This window comes from Harmonia axyridis, chromosome 3 (assembly GCF_914767665.1).
Source record: "Harmonia axyridis chromosome 3, icHarAxyr1.1, whole genome shotgun sequence".
Taxonomy (NCBI): Eukaryota; Metazoa; Arthropoda; class Insecta; order Coleoptera; family Coccinellidae; genus Harmonia; species Harmonia axyridis.
The window spans coordinates 57,157,960-57,181,053 of record NC_059503.1 but is presented as its reverse complement, the minus strand read 5'-3'; the positions used below and the strand labels follow the sequence as shown (position 1 = coordinate 57,181,053).

The following is a 23,094-nucleotide window of genomic DNA, read 5'->3' as shown; positions in this document are numbered from 1 at the left end:
CGTTAGACTTTTTGATTGCCCTATGGTTTATATTGGACAAACAGGAAGATCTTTCAATAAAAGGATAAAGGAACACCAAAAGAGTTATACATCTGATAGTTCGTTTTCAACCTACGCGAATCACTTAAAAGAATGGGACCATACCTTCAATAATAACTTTGAAATCCTTCATTTAGAAAACAAGAGCTTAAGACTAACACTCTTAGAATCCCTAGAAACAAACAGGTATAATACCCAAAATATTCTGTTGAACGAACAAACGGATGTAAACTCATCCCCTTTATTGAATTTCTTCCGATAGTTTGGAAATCCCAGCCGGTAAATTGTCCAATATAACTTTATAATTTATGATACCCTTTCGAATATTTTTGTGTCAATTTTGTTCCTATATAAGATTCCGAAAACCTTTGTACTCTTATCAGTTCAGAAATGTAGCCTGATTGAGCCATAGTGTGGCGAAACAATTGTTGCTAACAATTAAATAATATAGTGGAAATTAATTCGTTTTATTTTATTTATAATGAATTTCCGCCAAGTAAGGACCGAATCCATTAAATATGTATTTTAGTATATCCTGAAACATACTAACTATATTTATCTTAAAATGATAAGGAAATGCCAGGCGGCAAATTTTCAAAGTGCCTGTTATGGTTTATTACATCTCTTGTCGTTAGACACTTCTATCTTTTGAGCGTTTTCTTGTGTACCTCCAATTTCTTTTATTACAAGGTCAGAACTATTATTGAACGCATTACGACCCTAGGACCGGATCATAAAATACCATTTGGTACCTATTTTGCTCACTCTTAATTGAGCGGTAGTTTTTCTATAGAATTCAACATGTACTTGGGTAAATATCTTATTTTCTCCTTTCTTGTTATAAGAATAAAGTTAAAACCAGAAATCATGGTTCTGCACTTCTGCAGTTTTTGCCCATTCTTATATTATTTCTTGAGAAGGATGAGAAAGAAATTGTGAAATGAAATTGTTTCTCGTATATTTTCCATTCCTCTGAGGAATCAACAAACTGATTGGGTAATTGAAAAAAAAACTAATACTTGAAATATCCAGAAGCTATTTCAGATGCGCAATAAAAAAGAACCCTTTTTTTGTAAAACTTTAAAAATGTAATAATTTTCTCGAACAAAAGACAGTGGTGTAGAATAAGAATAGAGAAAGTATCAGATCGCTCTCCTATATTTACGCCACTGGATAATTTGGGCTGGCAATATTTACCTAATTTGTCTTCTCTTCTGTTTGTTTTATTTCGTGTGGATATTCAATTTATATATGAATAATCTTTTCAACTACCTTTGAAATATGATATGCAAATTGGTGAATATAAATATTCTATACGGTATAATTTCTCCCAATTTTTTTGCTTTACTTGAAAAACTATGAAAAAGAGCTTGAAGATAGCAGTTGTGGCTATTAAAATACAGTTTGAGGTTTGTTTGAAGTAGTCCTATCAAAGCAGTGCAAATTTTTTCATAATAGCTACCTACAAGTTCTTGCGTCAGAAAGGGTTCCAGTTAACAGGTGTTTCGACACTGAAGTCATGGTTGACAAATTTTCGGTGCAAGCCAGGTTTCAATAAAAAAATTTTCGTCAACCTGACAATAAAGGCTGAGTCGATGATGCTCAAAGAGAGAAAATGTGTTCTCATGTTTGATGAGATGAGTATTAAAAAAAATATTGATTACAATAAAAAAACTGATGAAATTGAAGGGATTGTGGATCTTGGTGAATTTGGGCGAAAATCTTCTCCTGCTAACCAGGCGCTGGTTTTAATGATTAGAGGTATTAACAGCTCCTGGAAAATACCGATTGCATATTTTGTCTCTGATAATGGGGTGTCTCATGCATCGTTGTTGCTCATCGTTACGGAGGCTTTGAAAAAACTTCAAGAATCAAAACTTTCAACGATAGGCATAGTTTGTGATTTATCCAGTACTAATCAGAAACTGTTTAGAAATTTGGGAGTCGAAAAGGCGAAACCATATTTTTTCGTGGAAGAAAAAAAATATTATGCATTTTTCGATACTCTTCACCTGTTGAAATCTATCCGTAACAATTTTTTGCATAATAATTTTATGTTAAATGGACAGTACATATGCTTTTCTGATATAAAAAAAGTATATGATATCGACAAAAAGAGTAGTACGGGAAAAGCTTTATTAAAATTGACGGATAAACATCTCAATCCTAACTGTTTCCAAAAAATGAACGTGAAGTTAGCAGCACAGTTATTGAGTCACAGTGTTTATGCTGCTATAATGACAGCCCTAAGAACTGGAGAACTAGTATCGGCAACAGCCGAAAATACTGCACGCTTTGTGGAAACCATCAACAACTTATTTGATGCTTTGAATAGCATACGGTTTCATTCAACAAAACCTTGTAATCGTGCACTTAGTGATAGAAATCCGGAAGTTATAACAGCCATTAATAATGGTTATGAATTAATTGAAAACTTGTATAAAGTTGGCAAAAATAACAAATTAACGAGGCCTGATAGTTTTGATGGTTTTCTATTAACTATAAATGCCGTGAAGCAATTTGCATATGATCAAAGAAATGAGGGATTCAACTATTTATTCACGGGAAGGCTTATTCAAGATCCTCTCGAGAATCAATTTTCTGTGTATCGTCAGAGAGGGGGATATAACAGAAATCCCACAGTAAGTTCATTCAGAACAGCATTCAAAATTAGCATTGTATCAGATTTTTTAAGGCCATCTGCAAGTGCCAATGCAGGTAGTAAGGCAGATGACGATGAAAATATTTTAGTGGCAGATAACAACGAACCTTTTCACTTATTGAATCTCGATGAAAACTCGTCTTCATCAGAATCGGACGATTCGGATTCTTCAAGTAGTCCAAGTAGTACTCCTGCCACCGAATTTCGAGATGAAGTGACATTGGAAAAATGTTCTGTAGTATATTTTGCAGGTTATTTGGTCAAAAAATGTTGGGAGCGTTTCGGGTGTGAAGATTGTAAAATCACTTTGGAGGCTCCTAAAAATCTTGAAATTGAAGATGAGCTCTTGATCTTTTTCAAAAATTACGGTTTAAATTTTGAATGTGGATTAAAAGCACCTACATCTTTGCTGGAGAAATTCACAACAATAGTTTTGGATTGTTTCAGCAAAGATATAGGGAAAAGTTGCAATGATAAAGTCATGTGTAATTTGAAAAAAAAAAGTGTTAAATGCATTAAAAATTTTCTGCCCGAATGGTTCGCAACGAATATCATCTGCTCGGAACATAGAAGATATATTTTAGATTTGTTGTTAAGAACTGCAATATATAAATATTGCAAAAATATTTCCAGCCTACTTAAATCTCGGCAATCATCGAAAAATGTGAAACTGTCAATTGTTCAACATTATTGAATATACAAAAGGCCAATTTTTTGTAATATTGACTACTTTCAATGTGATCTTGTGTCAATGACCATAGCTGTCGAGACACGTTAATTTAAATAAATAAATAAATAAATAATCATTCAAAATAATAATAATAATCAATAAAGTCCCATTTTTAGAAAATAGGACTTTATTGATTTAAATTCGTTATAAATGAGCAGAAAAGCAAAACAACTTATATCTTAATATTGTACGAACAGAAGGAAAGTCCAAATAACCTTCAAAATATAAAGATCAAATAGAATATTTTTCTAATGTCACTTCGGTTCGATCTATTCGATTTTGGGACTACTAAAAATAAATAAATAATTCTCTTTATTCCACAATAATTCAAATCATAATGAAATGGCGTCATCAAAATTGAGTAGTTCGGAGGATATTTTCTCGATATCATTGAGATTATTACTCCACAACAGAATATTCGTGTCATCTACATATTTCAATAGCAGGTATAAGAGAAGGTATATAGAAGCACAATAGGCTTTCATTGAGTTTCAACATATCATAAACGGAATTGTTGTCATACTACCAAAATATTTTCATTAACATATGGCTGACTACCTTGCAGGTAGACTCTGTTGCAGATGTAATTTGTAACAATGCTAATTTTGAATGCTTATTGTGGGATTTGATTCTTGAGTCGATCTTGAATAAGCCTTTCTGTCAATGAATTTTTGAGCCCACATTTTTTATCCGTTGCAAGTTGCTACACGGTTTTTATATATAGTGACAAGGAAACCATCAAATATATGGGTCTCGGTACCTAATTTGTTATTTTTGCCAACTTCAAAGAAATAATTGCCAGTTAATTCATAATGATTATTGATGGTTGCAAGAGCATTCGCTCAGTATCTTCATGATTACAAGGTTTTATTGACTGAAACTGTGTGCTTTTCAAAGCATCAAATTCATTATCACCAGGGCAGCACTGAGACTCAATAACCCTCATCAATATCGTATAGTGTCTTATATCGGAAAAGCTTTATTCCCATAGAAAATTATTTTGTAAAGAATTGGTGCGGGTTGAATTCAAATGATAGAGAGTATCGAAAAAATACATCATATTGTTTCCTTCCAAGAACAAAAAAAAAACAGAAACTTTTGATTTCTAATTCAGTAAAAATTGAGGAAATCTCTCTAAATTTTTATTGAATTAGAAATCGAAAGCTTCTGACCTGGTCGTAGCTAAATTCTTTAATGTATTTCTGACATCTAAATTCACCTTGATACTCACTTGTTACCATTTACTTGAATATTGAAGGGATTGAGGCAATAGGTCCTTTCTCAAATGCTGGATAAATAACAGATTTAGAACAAGATCTTGTAGAACTGATGTTAACCAGAGAGCTAAGAGTTTTAATTAAACACGGATAACAACGATTCTGATTTAAAAAATCATTTTCAGTTCTTTCTTCGTTAATGGTTGAGCTTGGATTTAATAAAGTAGCTTATTTACTTTATAAAAAAAACTGCACAGCACTAAGAGTGGCTATTTGCTAAGTATGTATAGAAAAACTAAAATTCCATCTGTCTCTACCAACTCTTGAACTTTTCTTTATAAAATTTCTTTTATTTGATATTAAAACTGAATTTTCCAATTTTCAAGTTTTTTCCTTCATTTTTACCAAAAAAGATGTATTACTAGGAAACCTCTAATATTTCAAGCTCCTGACCTATATGAAAAATCCATTGATATGTTCAATCCACAAACTACAACCCGAAAATATTCATTTCAATTTTAAATATAAGGTAAATATAAAACATGATTTTATTCATTTTCAACATCATTGAGATATTTCAATATAATTTGGTTGTTTAAGGTAAACTTTTCTTCAAATATTCATAAAAACATGGGCTGATTTTTCGGTCAGAAAATATTATTACAGTCGAATAATAAAATACATAACTCTAAGAATCGTAAAAGGTTGGGAAAAAATGATCGAAACCAACTGTCAAATGGTAAATATAGCTTTTGAGAAATTTCATAGGAACTTACGACATTAGGAAATTAATGTTGATAGAAACTTTACCTATTCTCACTCAATCTATGACAAAACAATGTCAATCGAATATTCTTCAAATACATTCAATTGCAATATCGATATCCCGGAAAATGGAGTTTATTCCATTCATAAATCCTGAAAAAACCTAGAGATATCATTTCATGACGACTGGACCTGATTAGTGATTTCATGATAACTTGTAGCATTGTACTTGTTTATCACAAATACACGCCACTGGCGTAACTTCTTATTGTAGAGCAGAAAAAATATCAAAATATAGAAATCTTCTGACCACTCTATTTCAAATGTTTTAGTTCTTCAAAATAACACCAATTCTTTCAGAGGGCTCCACTTTACGGACCAATTTTTTGACAGTAAAATTCGAGGCTTAACGTGAGTGCAACTAGATGGCGCTCAACATCAACAAAATCGAAAAAAGCACTACACTGGCTTACTATCCTTTCCTTATACTATGCTTATACTATGCTCCTATATTATTTTTGGATGATGGAAAAGTCAAATATTGTTTGCTTGAAGCGCAAAAAATGTCCGCCCCAAATATCGATAATATGAAAACACTGCATAACATGAGCTTTTTCAAACAATAATAATTGATGATGACGGCAGTTTATTTATTAACATCATAATAATTTCAGGATAAAACTGCCAATGGTAAGTGTGGAGGTTTTTGTGGAGAATGCACACCTGATCCTGCAATAGGTCTACATGTTGAAGTAACGTAGCAATTGCAAAAATGGAGTGTTTAGGTTGATGATCTAATATACCTATTGAGTTTTCACGAAATACCATCAGATATTACAGCACATCAGTGTACCCATAAAAATTAAAATGGTAAACATAAATTAATTTTCCTTGATAAATCTCGACTTGATAGATGTATGTTAGAGAAATTCGATAAACATGTATGAATAGTCAAGCACAAGACTCGAATATCTTTGTATTATACAACTGCCCAGTATTTTTAGTTATAGAGAAATAAATGTATTTATATTTTCAACCAAGCAATGTTTAAACAAAGTTCTCGCTTGAATATTGTGAATTTCTTTTTCAGTGCTATATTGAACAGGTATAAAAAACCCTTTTTTTTCTGATACATTTTTCAAAACTATTCGGGAATAAAGGATCAAATTATTATATTGTAACAACCTTCCGATGAATAAAGCATATTGTACTCATCTCTGCATAATTATACATCATTCTTTGGTATAAATCTCCCAGATGTATTCTGGTAAAGTATTTTTATAGCTGTTCACTAATATAATATTCTAGACATGCTGCCTTATTATTGAAAATACATTCGACAACGATCTCTGCCAATATAATGTGTTGAAAAAATTATAAATAATCCAATTATGTGCCTTTTACAAAATGCCTGACCGAAAACAAATGTACATTTTATTTTTCATGTGACATTCAGTTTAAACCAGGTTACTAATAAGTTTTTTTTTGTTGAAAACTGAATAGATCTTTACCTCATATTGAGGTTTTCATTGTGACAATTTATTATAATTTGCTTTGAATGTACCATTAGATTTTATTTATATGTAGCGGTATTTAATAATTTGGAAATGTCTTTAGAATGTTGAGTAAACTTGTTCCATCTATCTACACCTCTATTCTTTGAGTTTCTAAATTATTTTTTTATATTATCATCATTAAATATTTTAGTCTACAGTCTTCACAAGTCTCATATAAATGAAAGAAGTACGACTATTCTAAAATTATTTGTTGAGTACTATCGTCGAAAATGTTTTATCACAATGTAACGAACAAAAGACCACAAGAACTTAAAATATTAATGTATTTTAACAGAACAAGTTTATGGAATCACTGCCTTCTAAGTCATAAAAATAATTATTATCTGTTGTGGAATACAGTAACAATAATTGATTTGTTCTATTTATGAGTTATTCTTAAATTTGAATAAGACTGTCTTTTAATTAACATCAATACTCATTACCCAATAGATTTTAGACATACAATGAGTTTCCAAATTCATTAATTATTTATTTCATTTATAGTTTTTTAATTGAAATTGAAAATGTGGAGTATGTAGGTATTGTATATATGTATCTTTTATAAATGTTATAGAAATAAATATACATAAAAAGTGGATAGATCTCTATTCATAATTAATCCTTCAAAAAATTACTGTTCAATCATATATAATAAAAAATTCCTCATATACAGGGTGGCTACTTTTTTAATGGGATTGTATTGGTAACTTTTAAACCATAAGAGTTAGAAGGTCGGTCAAATGGAGAAAAAGTTGCATGCATAGAAGCATTATCAAGCAGTTCAAACAAATCGAGATTATCAGGGCCGGTTATTGAGATATCATAAGAAAAGTAAATTATGTCATTTCGATTTTTCTTTTTTTCCCACTTCATTTCAAATATCATCAAAAAATGTTACAGGAATTTTTTATTCGACAGTAAATTATCTTCAATTTGACGTCATCAGATTTCGTATCCAACGTTTCGTACTCTTTGGGCCACCCTCAACCTCATTTTTTTCATTACGGACCTGCATATTTATATCAATATATATCAATATCTTCTTCAAAAAACATGTGTTTTCAATATCGTAATATATATAATATACAAATATGTAGATACAAAAGGTTATTTTTTCTCATACGTTAACAACTTTAACTTTCTATGAACTCCCCACTTATACTCATTGAGCCCACCATTTTTACTGAGAACCCTATGACAAGGAATAAGATAAGCAAGCTTATTGTTTTTCACGGCTGATGCCACGGCTCTAACAGCTTTTGGTTTGCCTATAGCCTTAGCAACATCTTCATAACATACTGTAGAACCTTCCCCAATATTGACTGAAATTCAAACAATCAGATCAACTTTACTGAAGATATGTAGATTAGATATACTTAAAGCCTTCCAAACGGATACTTGAAATTCAGTTCCAGTGAGCTTCAAATTTAACTCATGGGAATTGTGTTTGTCAAAAATATTCTTTATCATTCTATCAATTTTAACATTATCCTCAGAAAAATTTGCTGCTGGCCAATAGGTTTTTATGTTCAAAATTTCTGATTTTATGTTTCCATCAGAACTGAAAGATGCATAGTAAATGTTTTCACAATAATCTGCCACAACAAATAAAAAACCGAAATCGCTTTCTCCTAACCCGTAGATTAAATTTCTGCTGTCCCTGCAATCTTCAACTATGTTTATTCTAACCATTATATTTGTAATAATTTCATTAGTTTGATCATATTAGTTCTGCTTTAGCTTAAACTTGAATTTTCCTATTTTTGATGTTAGGTTAGGTTTCAACCTTAAAACATAGAATCAATCGATATTTGTCCAAATACTTGATAGGGTTAGGTTAGGGGTATAAACCTCGAACTTTAAAAATTCATGGATTTATTTATACTTAATTTTAAAAATAGAAAGCAACGGGTGTCATGATTTTTTTCAATAATTATTGCCTCATTGCGGTAATCTCCAATCACATATCGTCGGCTAAGAGTGTAAATCTGCTAAGTCCACTGTTAGGGGGTATTCTGATTATTACACCATTGCACCAAGAAAAAAACGTTTTATTATCTAGTCCGGTCGACTAACTCCTATTTCTCGTGAATAAGGCAGTATATTCATGCAAGAAATTCTGCTACATCCGTGCACCTCTAAACCAACGGCGTAAATCTGTCAAGTCCGGCTTCGGCCATTTCAGTAATTTACAATTGTCACCAAAATTTTACAACACATGCGGCTGAACATCATATGTATTAGTGACAGATTCACTTGCAACCTTTGCTATATCTTAAATTGATGTTTGAAAGTGAACTCTATTGATGCCTATGAATATAGATGGTAGTACATCCTATTTTCCTTAGCCGCACAACCTCTAACTTCTGAAACCTCTAACAAAGATCTAGAAGAATCAGAATGAAAAAATGCACATAACTTGAAATACCTTTTAATTACTTACAACAGTTAGTTTTATAAGAAGAACAATTGAATCTAAATGCGTTTTGACACATATATTATCATATACAAATATTGAGAAATTAATATAATAAAGAAAATTTCAAGAAAAAAAGGAAGATTTGGTATACTCCCCAGCTGAAAGATTTGTAACAACCATGGAACAAAACTTTCAGAAAATTCTGTATCATATGAAGATCAAATGCATCAACCTCTTACAATACTCTTTTTCTTCCTGAAAATTTTTTTTATGAGTCTCTTGCCAATATCACATCATTGTAAACCTAATTTGAATTAAATAATAGCGAATGCAGTTATAATTTTTGTGGATTGTGTATCATCATATCATTACATGTTTTTGTTTTCATAAGATGATTGAATATCTTACACAGGGTGTTTCAAAATTTTGCGATGTATTTTTGTTGAAAATGGTTCCAGATTTAGAATGAAAACTAGAAAAAAATTCTGTGAGGAAGTATGGGGGTTTTCGATTTGCAAAAAGAAACTACTATGTTCCTAAATATTACACTTTCAACTCAAATAGCCGTAATTCTAAAACACTCTGTACTTTTCAAAAACTTTCATTGAAAAGTGTTCAACCTTTAAAATCAATAATTTGGATCTCGAGCTAGGAGGATCAATTCGATATAGCGTCCAATTTTTGTTTAAAATTTCAATGCATAACACTTAAGGTGGCATTACATGATATACAGTGAAGTGAAAGAATTTATACTATAAATTATATCTGTTGTGTGAAGGGTGTTCTCGAAAAGCTCGGTGAGAAATATAAATTCATGTTAGGATATAATTTATATCTTGTAATGAAAGCCCCCTTGTGAGTTTCAGAAAAGCTGAATTATTACAAATAACGAACCAAAAAGTAACACTGATAGTTTTTCCAAAAAATAATAAAAATACATAAATTTCAATATAACTTGTAATTTCTCACCTGGAATTCTTCTTTGTTGTCAATGTTTGAAATGTAATTTTGCAAAATTTCCTTAAAATTATATTCAGGATTTCTACAATCATTCAGAGCTGTAGCATTATCCTCTACTAAAGACAAAAGCAATGATAAAATATGTTCCGAACTAGGTTTCCTTTCTTGAGATATCAAATTTATAAGAATTGGGATTATTTCCAAAAATATCAACCTACCTGAAATACAAAAAAATATGATCAGTCAAATGATCTATGAAAAAGAAGGTTGAGAAGATGATTTCCAGATCAATGGAACCAACATTCAAAATCTTACTCTGAAACATTCAGATTCAGAAATACATCTAAAGCAACATGTATTGTTTTACAAAAATGGTTCTTGAACAAAATGACTCTACCGTTGAATGATTCACGCAAAATTGGATCAAAATCGAATAATTCCTCTCAGGAATTTTGTTTTGGAATTCAACAGCAGATAATCTAACTAATCGTTGAAGCTTGCAGACAAGAAGTTGGAATACTAAATCTTTTTCCTTTCATAATTTAGGTAAAAATAACCCACTATTTTCGATATGTTTGGAATTGTAGATGATAATGCAATCAATTTAGTGGTAATTGAGTACTAGTATCTACTCATCATAATTCAAAAATTTCAGATTAGATATGTGATTTTTCTTTCGAAGAGCTCACATTTTTTTCATGTATCTTAAATTAATTTCACAAATTACCAAACTTCTCACTGAATGTATTAGTTTTGAAAATATTAGATCTGAAGTAATAAAAGGATATTAAATAATAATCCAAGAAATGGTAAAGATTTTTTTCAATCCCCAAACAAACCTTGATGGATATTCAAATAGTTCAAAATCAAAGTCAATGGGAAAATTTTCACACAGAGACAATGAGATTTCACTTGAATTCTGAATTATACTAATTCCAATTTTTTATTAGGTACTGATAAATTTAGTTCTACATGAATTCAATTCTCGAATCTTCCAGATAGGGGATTTGCATCTGGTAGAAAAGCTTTCACAATTTCCGAGGTGAGAAGGCCGAATCTGATATTGTGGAGGACCAAAACGTCTATTGGATGACCCAAGAGTTGTTTTTTCATAGAAGTACCTTCCATTTAGTCCATCCTTCCTGTAATTGTTCCTACACCGGAAACTTTAGCCTTTCCAATATAACATCTTACCTCTCGATTCCTGCGAACTCGCTAAGTAGGTCACCCACTTGATAAAGTAGGCCAGCAGAGCCATTTGTAGTAAAGAGAACGGATTTAAGCGCCAGGTTCGACATAAAATGGTGCAAATAAAAGGTACAGTCGAGCTTAGCAACTATGATGAAGTGTGTCTGAGAAGCCAAACATATTAAATCCACTGTTGGCAGTGGTGTCAAGCGGATACGACTGCAATTTTGTCCAATAAACCTGATAACTTCACAAACTCCCATATGGCATCATTAAAATTTTTCATGACAAAATGGAAATCAGATCTCGAAACAAAAGCATAGGATCAATGAAACCATATTTAGAAGAAAACAGCACAATAGTATATTCTAAAACAAGTTGCAGAATGGGCTCATATTCCAACAGGAATGCGAAATTCGAAAACGAGCGACGAAGGAGCGAGTTTTCGAACGCAAGAGTATTGGAATTGCCTTCTGCAACGAGTATTAGACGATATTTTCTCTATTTCAGTCAAGTTTTGTGAAATACTGTCGAAATTCAATGAAAAATGCAGATAATATCTCCTAGTAACTTTTGTATTGTATCTTGGCAGTTGGTGAGACTTACAAAAATTGACAGATTACGGAATTTGAATATGAATTGTACGTTTAGAATTTTGAAATAATTTACAATTTCGCATTAAATTCGTGAATTATGTCTGACGAAATCGATTTAACACCACCAGAATTGAGAGAAAGTGCAAATAATGTTGCAAATCATTTCATTATAGGTATCCAAATTATATTATATTGACAATTATTGACGTTTGTTGAAATTTGATAGGATTGGAAGTCAGTAGGGACAACCACAAAACGAAAAATATAACTGAAAACGATGCTGTAATGAGTTCATTACAGCACTGTTTTTAGAACTGTAATGAACTCATTACGATACTGAAATAGAGAAAAAAAATTTTTTCATTTTTGTAAATTTGGACTTTCAAGGGTAGGTTAAAATATTCATCACTAAAAACAAGAAAACAATAACTGTTACTATTAGCATCCATGAAATCAATCACAGTTCTAATTGTTAAAAACAATAACATTTTGAACTTGATACCTACTTTTGAAATCAGGCTCTGATCTACAGAGTGAGTTCAATAAAAATGCTGTCTTAGTACGGAATTTATCATCTTCTTTCTTTAGAGTTTTTAAAAGTACATTGAGACCACCATATCTGATGAGTTGGGATAATCCTTCTTCATTATTTCTCACAATAGCTGGAAAAAAGGACATATCATGTACAATTTATAGCAATAAATGTTAGGAAACATACCACTCAATGCATAAATACATTTGACACCAACTTGATCTTCATCCTTGTTCAATATATTCACAAGTATTGGGACAAATTCATGATCAATTATAATTTTCTGACAGTATGGATTGTTTTGGCAGAGCTCAGCAATCAGTCCACATACGGCAGACCTTATTTTATCGTTTTTACAGTTCAAACAAGGCTTGAGTATCACAAATCCCCCAATTTTATGAAAATCTAGAAGTCGAAATGATTATTCGCAAGTAATAGTTAGATGTCAATTTCAATACCATTAGCTATATCAATATTATCAATATACTCCATGATAGTCTCGAAGGCATCCAAATAATTTGAAACATCATCTCCGTCCTTAAGAGTTTCAACTTTCATCAAAATTTCTATCTGTCTATGTAAAACTTCCACTACATTTATAGTCATTGTTCTCAAAGCTGTTTCAAGAAATCTCTTCCTCTAAAATGTTTTTCATGAATCATTGTCATTAATCAAATTGTTGAACTTGTCCCGCTATCAGTAAATGTTAGAAGAAATAGAAATAGTGAAATTTTCAAGATTCCTTTCTGCAGAACAAACTATGGACAAAATGAGTCTCTCAATAAGGCAATGAGATCAGCAAACGCTCACAGCAACAAACTTGAGCTGTTTGATTCACCCTTGGCTTCCTTTAGAAGAGCTGTTGGAAGGCTATAATTGTTGTTTTTGGTTTTTTTTTTTCATCCTATGATTACATTAATGTGTGCACGTGTATTTTACTTTGTATCTTTCTGTTTAATTGTAAATTGGCTTGCCGTTTAATAAATAAATAAAAAATAAATATTTGGGAGCCTACCTCTTCATCCATCGGTTGAAATTTACTTTCCAAGGATCCGTTTTCAGTTGCTGACATTGCGAAACGCAAAAGTCCTTGCAAGCTATTCGGTTGTCTTGGTTGAGGTATAGATCCATTATTAGAATTATTCGGAGGTGCACAGATAGCTGCAATAGGAGCCTTTCCACTTTCCTCAGCTGATTTATCCACTCCAGGCATATTGATGATTTGCAAACAATCTATTTATTTCGAGTTTTATAGAACCACGACTGTAAGATGTTAAAATAATTTTTTTCTCAATTGAATAACGATTTTCGTATTTGTAATACCAAAACTTTTATTATGATTATTATGTTATGACTGTTTGAAGTGTCGATCACGCTCGATCGAATCACTTTGATTCGATTATAACCTATACAAGAACGATCGGGTCCATAGACCTAATATCCATGGATATTAGGTCTATGATCGGGTCACGGATCTCAAAATGATTCAATCATCCGACCGACTCGATCATATTCGAATATTCTTCGAAATTTATGGTAGATTTCTATAGTTTCAGAAACCGATCGAAAGTTGTGGTATTTATCTGATAGATGGCACTCATATCAGTCAAAGTGACCCAGTGCTTCTCCGAAAGTCCGAATAGCTCATGCTGAATAGATCATAGCATATACCCATAGATAAACTAGTAAAGACAAAAAAACCTTCTGTCACCACCGTAATATGTAGTAATCAGTAATCACTTCAAAACAGAGGACTATTATGTCAATCCCCATATGGAACCTAAGTTTTGAAGGAAGGAGCCATACAATTATGATATTGGGAACATGTGTTACTTAAATAATAATGAATACTGAGCGCGTTCGGTTATTACCTCGGACCGCTCGGACTTGTCTGAACCGTTCGTTTATTACATCCAGATTGAGGGGAATACACATCTGGAGCGTTCGGCAAAGATATCTGAGCAATCAGATGTCTACTATACAGCAAATTCCTGCCATTCATAAATACGGAGTTATGAATTTTTGACCATGTATTTCCAGTTTCGAAGCCTTAATTCGAATCTCTTCGTGGGATGTTAATCATAATTTTTTTATATTGATATTTATCATTTTTTTTTTTGCCATATGTGCTTGCATATTTGATGATAAAAGGTAATATAATAAACCCATGTATAAAATTTGCAGTACTTTTTTAAACCGTTAGAGTATAGAGGAAGATGTATACTTTTGGAACGTAAGGATGAATTTGTCCTTTGATAGGAAAAATATGGCACTTTCATTCCCAATAACACTCACTATTTTATTTCCTCAGTCTATTTCTAAAAATATTTGGGCTATTTTTTCAGAAGATAAAATTTTAAAAATTTCATAAATTTTCTCTTGTGTTTTTACTTATCACAAATTTAGAATTTCCTAAAGCTCAGTTACACTTGTAGCTACATTATATCGAATATAAATTTAATTATCTATAATATTATTGATATACTGAACTATCTAAAAACTCTGGAATAGAAATTAAAAAATATTTTCTTTCAGGTAGCACTTAATAAAATTCACCTTTTTCTGAAAGAAATTTTAGATAACATGAAAATCTGTACCATACAATTCTTAAATGTGATTCATTTAGCTATTTCAATAATCAACTCATACGAAAAACTCAATATTTCTCCAAAAAAAAATTAAAAACGCGCTATTCCAACAGCCATATATCAAGCTCTTTCAATTCTAATTCCATCCGAATAACTCAATATTTCTCATTGAAAAAATTAAAAACGCTTTATTCCCATAGCCATTTAGCTATTTCAATAATCAACTAATGCGAAAAACTCAATATTTCTCCAAAAAAAAATTTAAAAACGCGCTATTCCCTCAGTAAATTCGCGTTTTCTGCCTTTCTACTTCCTTCACAACACCTCTCTCTCTTCGATAGTCTGCAGAGCGCAGTGAGTAGAAGCCACGTGAGGGTTAGTCCATGTTATTATAGGTCTATGCTATTGCCTCAATCAGTAAATCGAAAAAAATCCGCTAGGCTCAAAAAAACCCGCAAGTCGGATTAAAATCCACCGATTAGCAACACTGGTATCCTAATAGCACTTACTATTTCCTCAGTCTATTTCTCAAAATATTTGGCCTACTTTTTCTGAAGACAACATATATATAATTTTAAAAATATCATAAATTTTCTTTTGTGTTTTTATTTATCACAAATTTTGAATTCCCTGAAATTAAACTTGCAGCTATTATTGATATAATATCAATCATAAAAACTCAGGAATAGAAATTAAAAAATATTTTCTTTTAGATAACACTCAAATCTCAATGAAATTCACCTTTTTCTGAAAGAAATTTTAGATATCATGAAAATCTGTACCATACAGTTCCTAAATTTGAATCGTTCAGCTATTTCAATACAATTCTGATCCGAATATCTCAATATTTTTCTTTAAAAAAATTAAAAGTGCGTTATTCCCATAGCCATATTAAGCTATTCAATACTATTTTCATCTGAATAACTCAATATTTCTCATTAAAAACGCCTTATTCCCATAGCCATTTCAACAATCAAGTAATGCAAAAAACTCAATATTTCTCCAAAAAAAATTAAAAGCGCATTTTTCTCATAGTATATTCGCATGTGTTGCCATTAATTCAATGACTCCATTCTTCCCAACACCTCTCTTTCTTTGATAGTCTGCAAAGCAATGCAAGTAGAAGCCACGTGAGGGCCAGTCCATGTTGTTATAGGTCTATGGAAGAATCTGATCGCAGGTTAATATTCATCTTGGGAAATTCTTCATTCTATTGAAACTATGTAAGAAATGAGGTAAGGGTATGCAACGCCATATTTATTTATTACTAATTAATTAAAAACATTGTATTTTACGAGAGTTTATTTACTGTATATTGTTTACATAAGAAATCTACTAAAATAACTCATAAAATGGAAATTATTTCTTAAAAAAATTATGAAACTAGCTTGTTTTCATTTTCTTCTTGAGAAGACATACCGCCTGCTTCTTCGGGTCTATGTTTCCTGTGACGTGGATTGCCAGCTATCTCAGCATTGCTTTGGTGGTCATCTAATGGGTCTTCTTCCGAGGGGTTTGTTGTCCCTGGTGAACTTTGCCATTCTGTCTAGGCTCATTCTATCCACATACTGGTTCCATCTGACCACATCGTCCACTTGGCACTTCTCTCTTATAATATAATTTTTCTGTCTGTCCGCCAGTTTGTATCCCGTTATTGTTCTTAGGATCTTCATTTCAGTTGTTCGCAATACCCTCTTTGTTGTAGACATTTCAGCTATGGTCTCCGCTCCATTGATAGATTGCATTTTGAAATATAATAATTCACCTCTATTCTATATTCAAGTTAAATATCGATTTTGTAATATTAATCCTTACTAAGAAACAATTAACCACATAGGTGTTATTTTTTTTTTTTTTTATTCAAATGGACAGAATCCATATGCTTTTCGAGGTGAATCTTCTGGTTGGCTGCATAATCACATAAGTGACATTTATGTTCTTTTTTATTTAAATGGACTGCATCTATATGCATTTTGAGGTTATATTTCTGATTGGCTGCAAACTCACATAAGTGACATTTATGTTCTTTTTTATTCAAATGGACAGTTTCTATATGCCTTTTGAGGTCATGTTTCCGATTGGCTGCAAACTCACATAAGTGACATGTATGTTCTTTTTTATTCAAATGGACAGAAACTATATGCCTTTTGATGTCATATTTCTGATTGGCTTCATAATCACATAAGTGACATTTATGTTCTCTTTTATTTAAATGGACTGCATCTATATGGTATTGAAGGGTTCGTTTCTTGCTTGCAGCATACTCACATAAGTGACATTTAAATTCTTTTATGTTCAAATGGACAGAATCTATATGCATTTTGAGGTTTTTTTTCAGATCTGCTGCAAACTCACATAAGTGACATTTATGTTCTTTTTTATTCAAATGGACAGAATCTATATGCATTTTGAGGTAATGTTTCTGATTGGCTGCAAACTCACATAAGTGACATTTATATTCTTTCTCATTCAAATGGACAGAATATATATGGCTTTTGAGATGAAACTTTTGCTTGGCTGCATAATCACATAAGTGACATTTATGTTCTTTTTTATTCAAATGGACAGAATCTATATGCATTTTGAGGTTATTTTTCTGATTGGATGCATAATCACATAAGTGACATTTATGTTCTTTTTTATTAAAATGGACAGAATCTATATGCATTTTGAGGTGATTTTTCTGATTGGCTGCATAATCACATAAGTGACATTTATGTTCTTTTTTATTAAAATGGACAGAATCTATATGCATTTTGAGGTGAAACTTCTGCTTGGCTGCATAATCACATAAGTGACATTTATGTTCTTTTTTATTCAAATGGGCAGAATCTATATGCATTTTGAGGTCATGTTTCTGATTGGCTGCAAACTCACATAAGTGACATTTATGTTCTCTTTTATTTAAATGGACTGCATCTATATGATTTTGAAGGGTTCGTTTCTTGCTTGCAGCATACTCACATAAGTGACAATTAAATTCTTTTATGTTCATATGGACAGAATCTATATGCATTTTGAGGTTATTTTTCAGATCGGCTGCAAACTCACATAAGTGACATTTATGTTCACTTTTATTCAAATAGACAGTATCTATATGCCCATCGACATAGCTCTTCTTTATGAAAGCAAACTGTCCTCTTTCATATTCAAGAGACAATCTTATTCCATTCTCATCAGTGTAATCCTGAACAATATCTATGATTTCATTCTTTTTATCCTCAATCGTGTACTGAAAACTAGAACCAAAAAAATAATCGTAACATTTCCAATTATAAGAGATTTGAAGATAAAACAATTTCAACAAACACTGGAAATTTACATTCAAAAGTGTTCTTCTAAAAAATCCAATTTTCATAATGATATTTCAATGGAATATTTCACAAAGTGTGACATCTTTGTAAAAAGTATTGTTGCTTGACTACATTGATTTTCCTAGTTAGAGGATTTGAAATAGAAATTTCAATATCACATAATATAATCGATTAGACTTTATTTCATAGGAACTATTGAAATCTTCAAGATCTAATCTACACAATTTCAAAATAAATATATTTTGAAAATTAGTATCTTGTGTCTGTGTATTCTAGTGTATTTGATTTATTGCGAAATAGAGAAAATAATATTGAAGAGTTCGTGTTGAACCTTCATGGTGAGCAAAAAAGTGATTATTATGAGTAAACAAATTCGATTAAATAAAATTTCTAAGCGGATTACTGCTGGCGCCGCAGTCTTCGAACTTCTCTACAGATCAGAAATGTCCCAGGCCAGCGGAACTTCTACTTATACCTCTTCAGGAGGAGAAGTACCTAAAAACCAGGAAGATTCAAAGCGTAAAAGACGAAAGAAAAAGTCAACCAAGAACGCCATAGATACAAAGAAAAAAGCTCATAGTAATCCATAGTAACGAGAACCATTTTTTTCGTTTTATGTTCCGTTGTTCGTGTTTATCGATGAAAAGTATTCGGTGTATCTGAAAAAGTCCTCGAAAGTAGTTCGAGGACATGCGTTTTCCTTCACTAAGAACTACAATATAATCAAATAATTAAACTTTCAAAATCGCAAAAACACATCTACTTAACTGAAGAGACAATAAGCCATGTTCTTTCTAGAAATAAAATAAAGTTAAAATTTGGCCTACAGTATAAAGAAAAAAGAATGAATGCTTACTCCAAGTCAAATGTGCTTCCTTTTTCATAGCTATCATCAGCTTCTCCCATTTCCATCTTTACTCTGTGATGATTATTTTCATCTAGGAAAATTTTTGAGTATGTTTCCATTTCTGACTTCAACACCTCGTAAATTCTCAATTGTGAAAATAAATATGTACAATTACAAATCGAGAACTGTTTGTTTTGTATAATCTCTACTGTGTACAATGGCATGAAGCTTGTCTGTTTTCGCAGAGTAAAAAGGTAATATACAGTTTCAACCACAGATTACTAAATATATAAGAAGTGCTAACCATAGAACATTAATAAGAGGAATGGAAATCGCCTTGTAACTGAAGCATTTGTTTTGATGCCAACAATCGTAGCTCCTTGTCTGACCGGCGTCTATGGCAGTGGCGTAACATATTTTGATTTAAATAAAATAAAACGAAGTAATTTCCACTATGTTATTTAATTGTTAGCAACAATTGTTTCGCCACACTGTGGCTTCATCAGGCTACATTTCTGAATTGATAAGAGTACAAAGGTTTTCGGAATCTTATATAGGAACAAAATTGACACTAAAATATTCGAAAGGGTATAAATTACAAAGTTATATTGGACCATTTACCGCCTGGGATTTCCAAACTATCGGAAGAAATTCAATAAAGGGGATGAGTTTACATCCGTTTGTTCGTTCAACAGAATATTTTGGGTATTATACCTGTTTATTTCTAGGGATTCTAAGAGTGTTAGTCTTAAGCTCTTGTTTTCTAAATGAAGAATTTTAAAGTTATTATTGAAGGTATGGTCCCATTCTTTTAAGTGAAATTTTAGGATGTATTGTTATGTATCGATGAAAGCTCAGAAGACTGGAAGAAGATTATAGTAATGTTTGGTAGCAGCAGTTTTTAATGGGATTTCAGATCTTGATTGGTGTTATTTTATAAGGAGCCTAGTTTATGAAAATTCACTTGAAAATGAGTTTCGATCAGAATTATTCAAAATAGAATATTAACTTTAATGAAATATCTTCATATTATAGGGCTGTGCCAAAGCTCAGTAATTTGTTATCATGAAAATATTTGAAATCCTTTTCTTCTTAGTGTTCACTAATGCCAATATTCTGTCTGAAAATTTGATACCCAATAGGTAACTCCAAAAAATGCTCTCGAGTACTTTTGATAATAAAGAAGCAATTAGTCTTTCCTTAATATTATCAATGTTATAATCAACATCTTCGAAAATTTTATTTTCCTGAAGATGGTAAAATGGTATTCGGCTAGAAAAAAGGAAGTATAACGTACAAGTAAATTTACTTGTTTGTTATCGAACAGATAAACTGAAAATATTATGAAACTTCCCAACAATTATGTAATCTTTTTTTTTTTTTTCACATATCAACTACATGTAAAATAAATTTTGAATTCTTGTAAGGTATACCTTTTTTTCAAAAGTACTCAATAAACTGAAGCTTTTGATAAACTTATCGAAAGATTAACAGTGACTTGAAATCATGTATTATTGCCAAATCTACTCTTTTACTATAAATCCAGTATTCAAATCAAAATAGTGTGCCCTACAGTAGGTATACAACATTCAAAGCAATTTGAAATAAAGATTTTTCATTACTGAAACAAAAAAATGCATATCAAAAAACAGGAATTGAAGTAGAAACTACCATAATAATAAATTGTCTTTATTTTAATTTAATTTATAAATAACCAGGTTTAACATTTTTTACTCTCATACTTCTTACGTAGATTCATTTAGCCTCAGATGGATTGTGCGAAATAAAAAACATTCAATAATTATTAAATTAGGCCTGCCATTATTCCAATTAATTCTCAATGATTCCTGATCTCAGATGTATTCATTATATTATTATAATATCTATAAACCACGGACAGTAACTACAAACTATGTATATGCCTTAAAATATCAATAGCTATTGATTCTGAAACATATGGATTGGATCAGTACATGTACTAGATAATAGGATAGGATCTGCGTTAATGGTGAAATCAGTGACTGAAATTATTTTTCAGTACATCGATGAGTATGAAGTTTGAATAAATATTCATTACAGAACTAGTGCTTCACTTATTCAAGTAGATGAATTCATCAACAGAATCATTGTATTGTAGATTTTTGGTTATTTCAATTAACCAATTTACTTTTCCATTCATTATATGGAAAAATGATCCTTATGAAATCATGAACACCTCACAGCAAACTGTTGTTGGTTGGATTTAATTTGAAGGGGTTCAAGATTCTCTTTGAATACAGGTCATCTGAAACTTCTCTTTATCTAGTGGGCAAACATCTTCACGAAGGAAAATCGTCGTCCAATTAAATTCATTATGGTGTTTTTCTGAATGATTCGATGAATTATTAGGAGATCTAAAAAATACAATAATTATTCAATATATTATTTATATTATATCGGGTGTCCCAAGGTGAGTGGCCTATTAGATTATTATGGAAACTATTGATGGTAAAGATTTCGAATTTTGTGGATAGATATTTGGCCATGTAAGGTACATTTTTAAAATAATTTCACATTTCCAGTGTTGCCGGATGTACGACAATTTGGCAACAACTTTGTTATTTTAAATGGGACATCCGGTATTTCTATTTTTTTTATGATACTCCATAAAGTATTAAATCTATTCACTTTACTTTTCCATACCTATCTTTAACGGTTTTTGAGTTATTAATTATTTTTCGAAATTTTAGATCAAATTGGCGTATTACGAAAATGACTCTAGTTCGCTCAATATTTGAGATTTAAGTCAGAAATTTTGCAAGTCGTTAGATATTGATCTGATCTGTGTCACTGCTTTTGAATTATGGTTGTCAATAATACAGGACGGACCAAAAAAAATCATCATTTGCCAAGTAACAAAATTGTGAAAAAGTCTATTTTTTCAAATTAGACACCTAGTATATTTTTCAATTTTTGGAATCAGTACAACACACTCTACAATTTTTCTATTCACGGTCCTATACCTATCTCAACTGGATTCCGAGTTATATGCGTTTATTAGATTTCTTATTGATTCAATAAGCGTTTATTTCTTTTGTATTGTTATTTTCTCTATGTCGTTCATAGATCGATATATCAATGAATCAGTTCAATCCATAAATGTCAAAATAAACAATTATTGCCTAGCAGGTTTTTTGTTCCGAGGTTTTTCTATAAATAATGGCTCAAGAAAGATATACACATATAACGCATATAACTCGGAATCCAGTTGAGATAGGTATAGGGACGTGAATAGAAAAATTGTAGAGTGTGTTGTACTGATTCCAAAAATTGAAAAATATACTAGGTGTCTAATTTGAAAAAATAGACTTTTTCACAATTTTGTTACTTGGCAAATGATGATTTTTTTTGGTCCGTCCTGTATTATTGACAACCATAATTCAAAAGCAGTGACACAGATCAGATCAATATCTAACGACTTGCAAAATTTCTGACTTAAATCTCAAATATTGAGCGAACTAGAGTCATTTTCGTAATACGCCAATTTGATCTAAAATTTCGAAAAATAATTAATAACTCAAAAACCGTTAAAGATAGGTATGGAAAAGTAAAGTGAATAGATTTAATACTTTATGGAGTATCATAAAAAAAATAGAAATACCGGATGCCCCATTTAAAATAACAAAGTTGTTGCCAAATTGT

General features: G+C 31.2%; 3 protein-coding genes across 6 annotated transcripts in view; 1 reads left to right on the top strand and 2 right to left on the bottom strand.

Moving 5' to 3' along the window:
- Positions 1-7,565, top strand: part of LOC123674481 (A disintegrin and metalloproteinase with thrombospondin motifs 9) — a 278,970-nt gene extending 271,405 nt beyond the window's left edge. For all 3 annotated transcript variants that reach the window (XM_045609366.1, XM_045609364.1, XM_045609365.1), the window contains one exon: positions 6,088-7,565. In XM_045609366.1, the coding sequence (XP_045465322.1) occupies positions 6,088-6,174 (87 nt within the window). In that variant the 3' untranslated portion in view covers positions 6,175-7,565. The remainder of the gene's footprint in view (positions 1-6,087) is intronic.
- A 442-nt stretch (positions 7,566-8,007) lies between these two features.
- On the bottom strand, positions 8,008-8,734 carry LOC123677019 (bifunctional transcriptional activator/DNA repair enzyme Ada). Of its 2 annotated transcripts, XM_045613419.1 has the most exons (3): positions 8,606-8,685; positions 8,346-8,530; positions 8,008-8,291 (listed from the first exon to the last, which is right to left on the bottom strand). In XM_045613419.1, the coding sequence occupies exons 1-3, from the start codon at positions 8,659-8,661 to the stop codon at positions 8,077-8,079; spliced, it is 456 nt and encodes a 151-aa protein (XP_045469375.1). In that variant the 5' UTR covers positions 8,662-8,685; the 3' UTR covers positions 8,008-8,076. The 2 variants fall into 2 exon arrangements, with proteins under 2 accessions (XP_045469375.1, XP_045469374.1); XM_045613418.1 differs by having other exon boundaries at positions 8,346-8,734.
- A 650-nt stretch (positions 8,735-9,384) lies between these two features.
- On the bottom strand, positions 9,385-14,088 carry LOC123677018 (hsp70-binding protein 1). Its single transcript, XM_045613417.1, has 6 exons — positions 13,680-14,088; positions 13,123-13,303; positions 12,851-13,069; positions 12,639-12,794; positions 10,358-10,566; positions 9,385-9,643 (listed from the first exon to the last, which is right to left on the bottom strand). The coding sequence occupies exons 1-6, from the start codon at positions 13,875-13,877 to the stop codon at positions 9,596-9,598; spliced, it is 1,011 nt and encodes a 336-aa protein (XP_045469373.1). The 5' UTR covers positions 13,878-14,088; the 3' UTR covers positions 9,385-9,595.
- Positions 14,089-23,094: the final 9,006 nt, after the last annotated feature.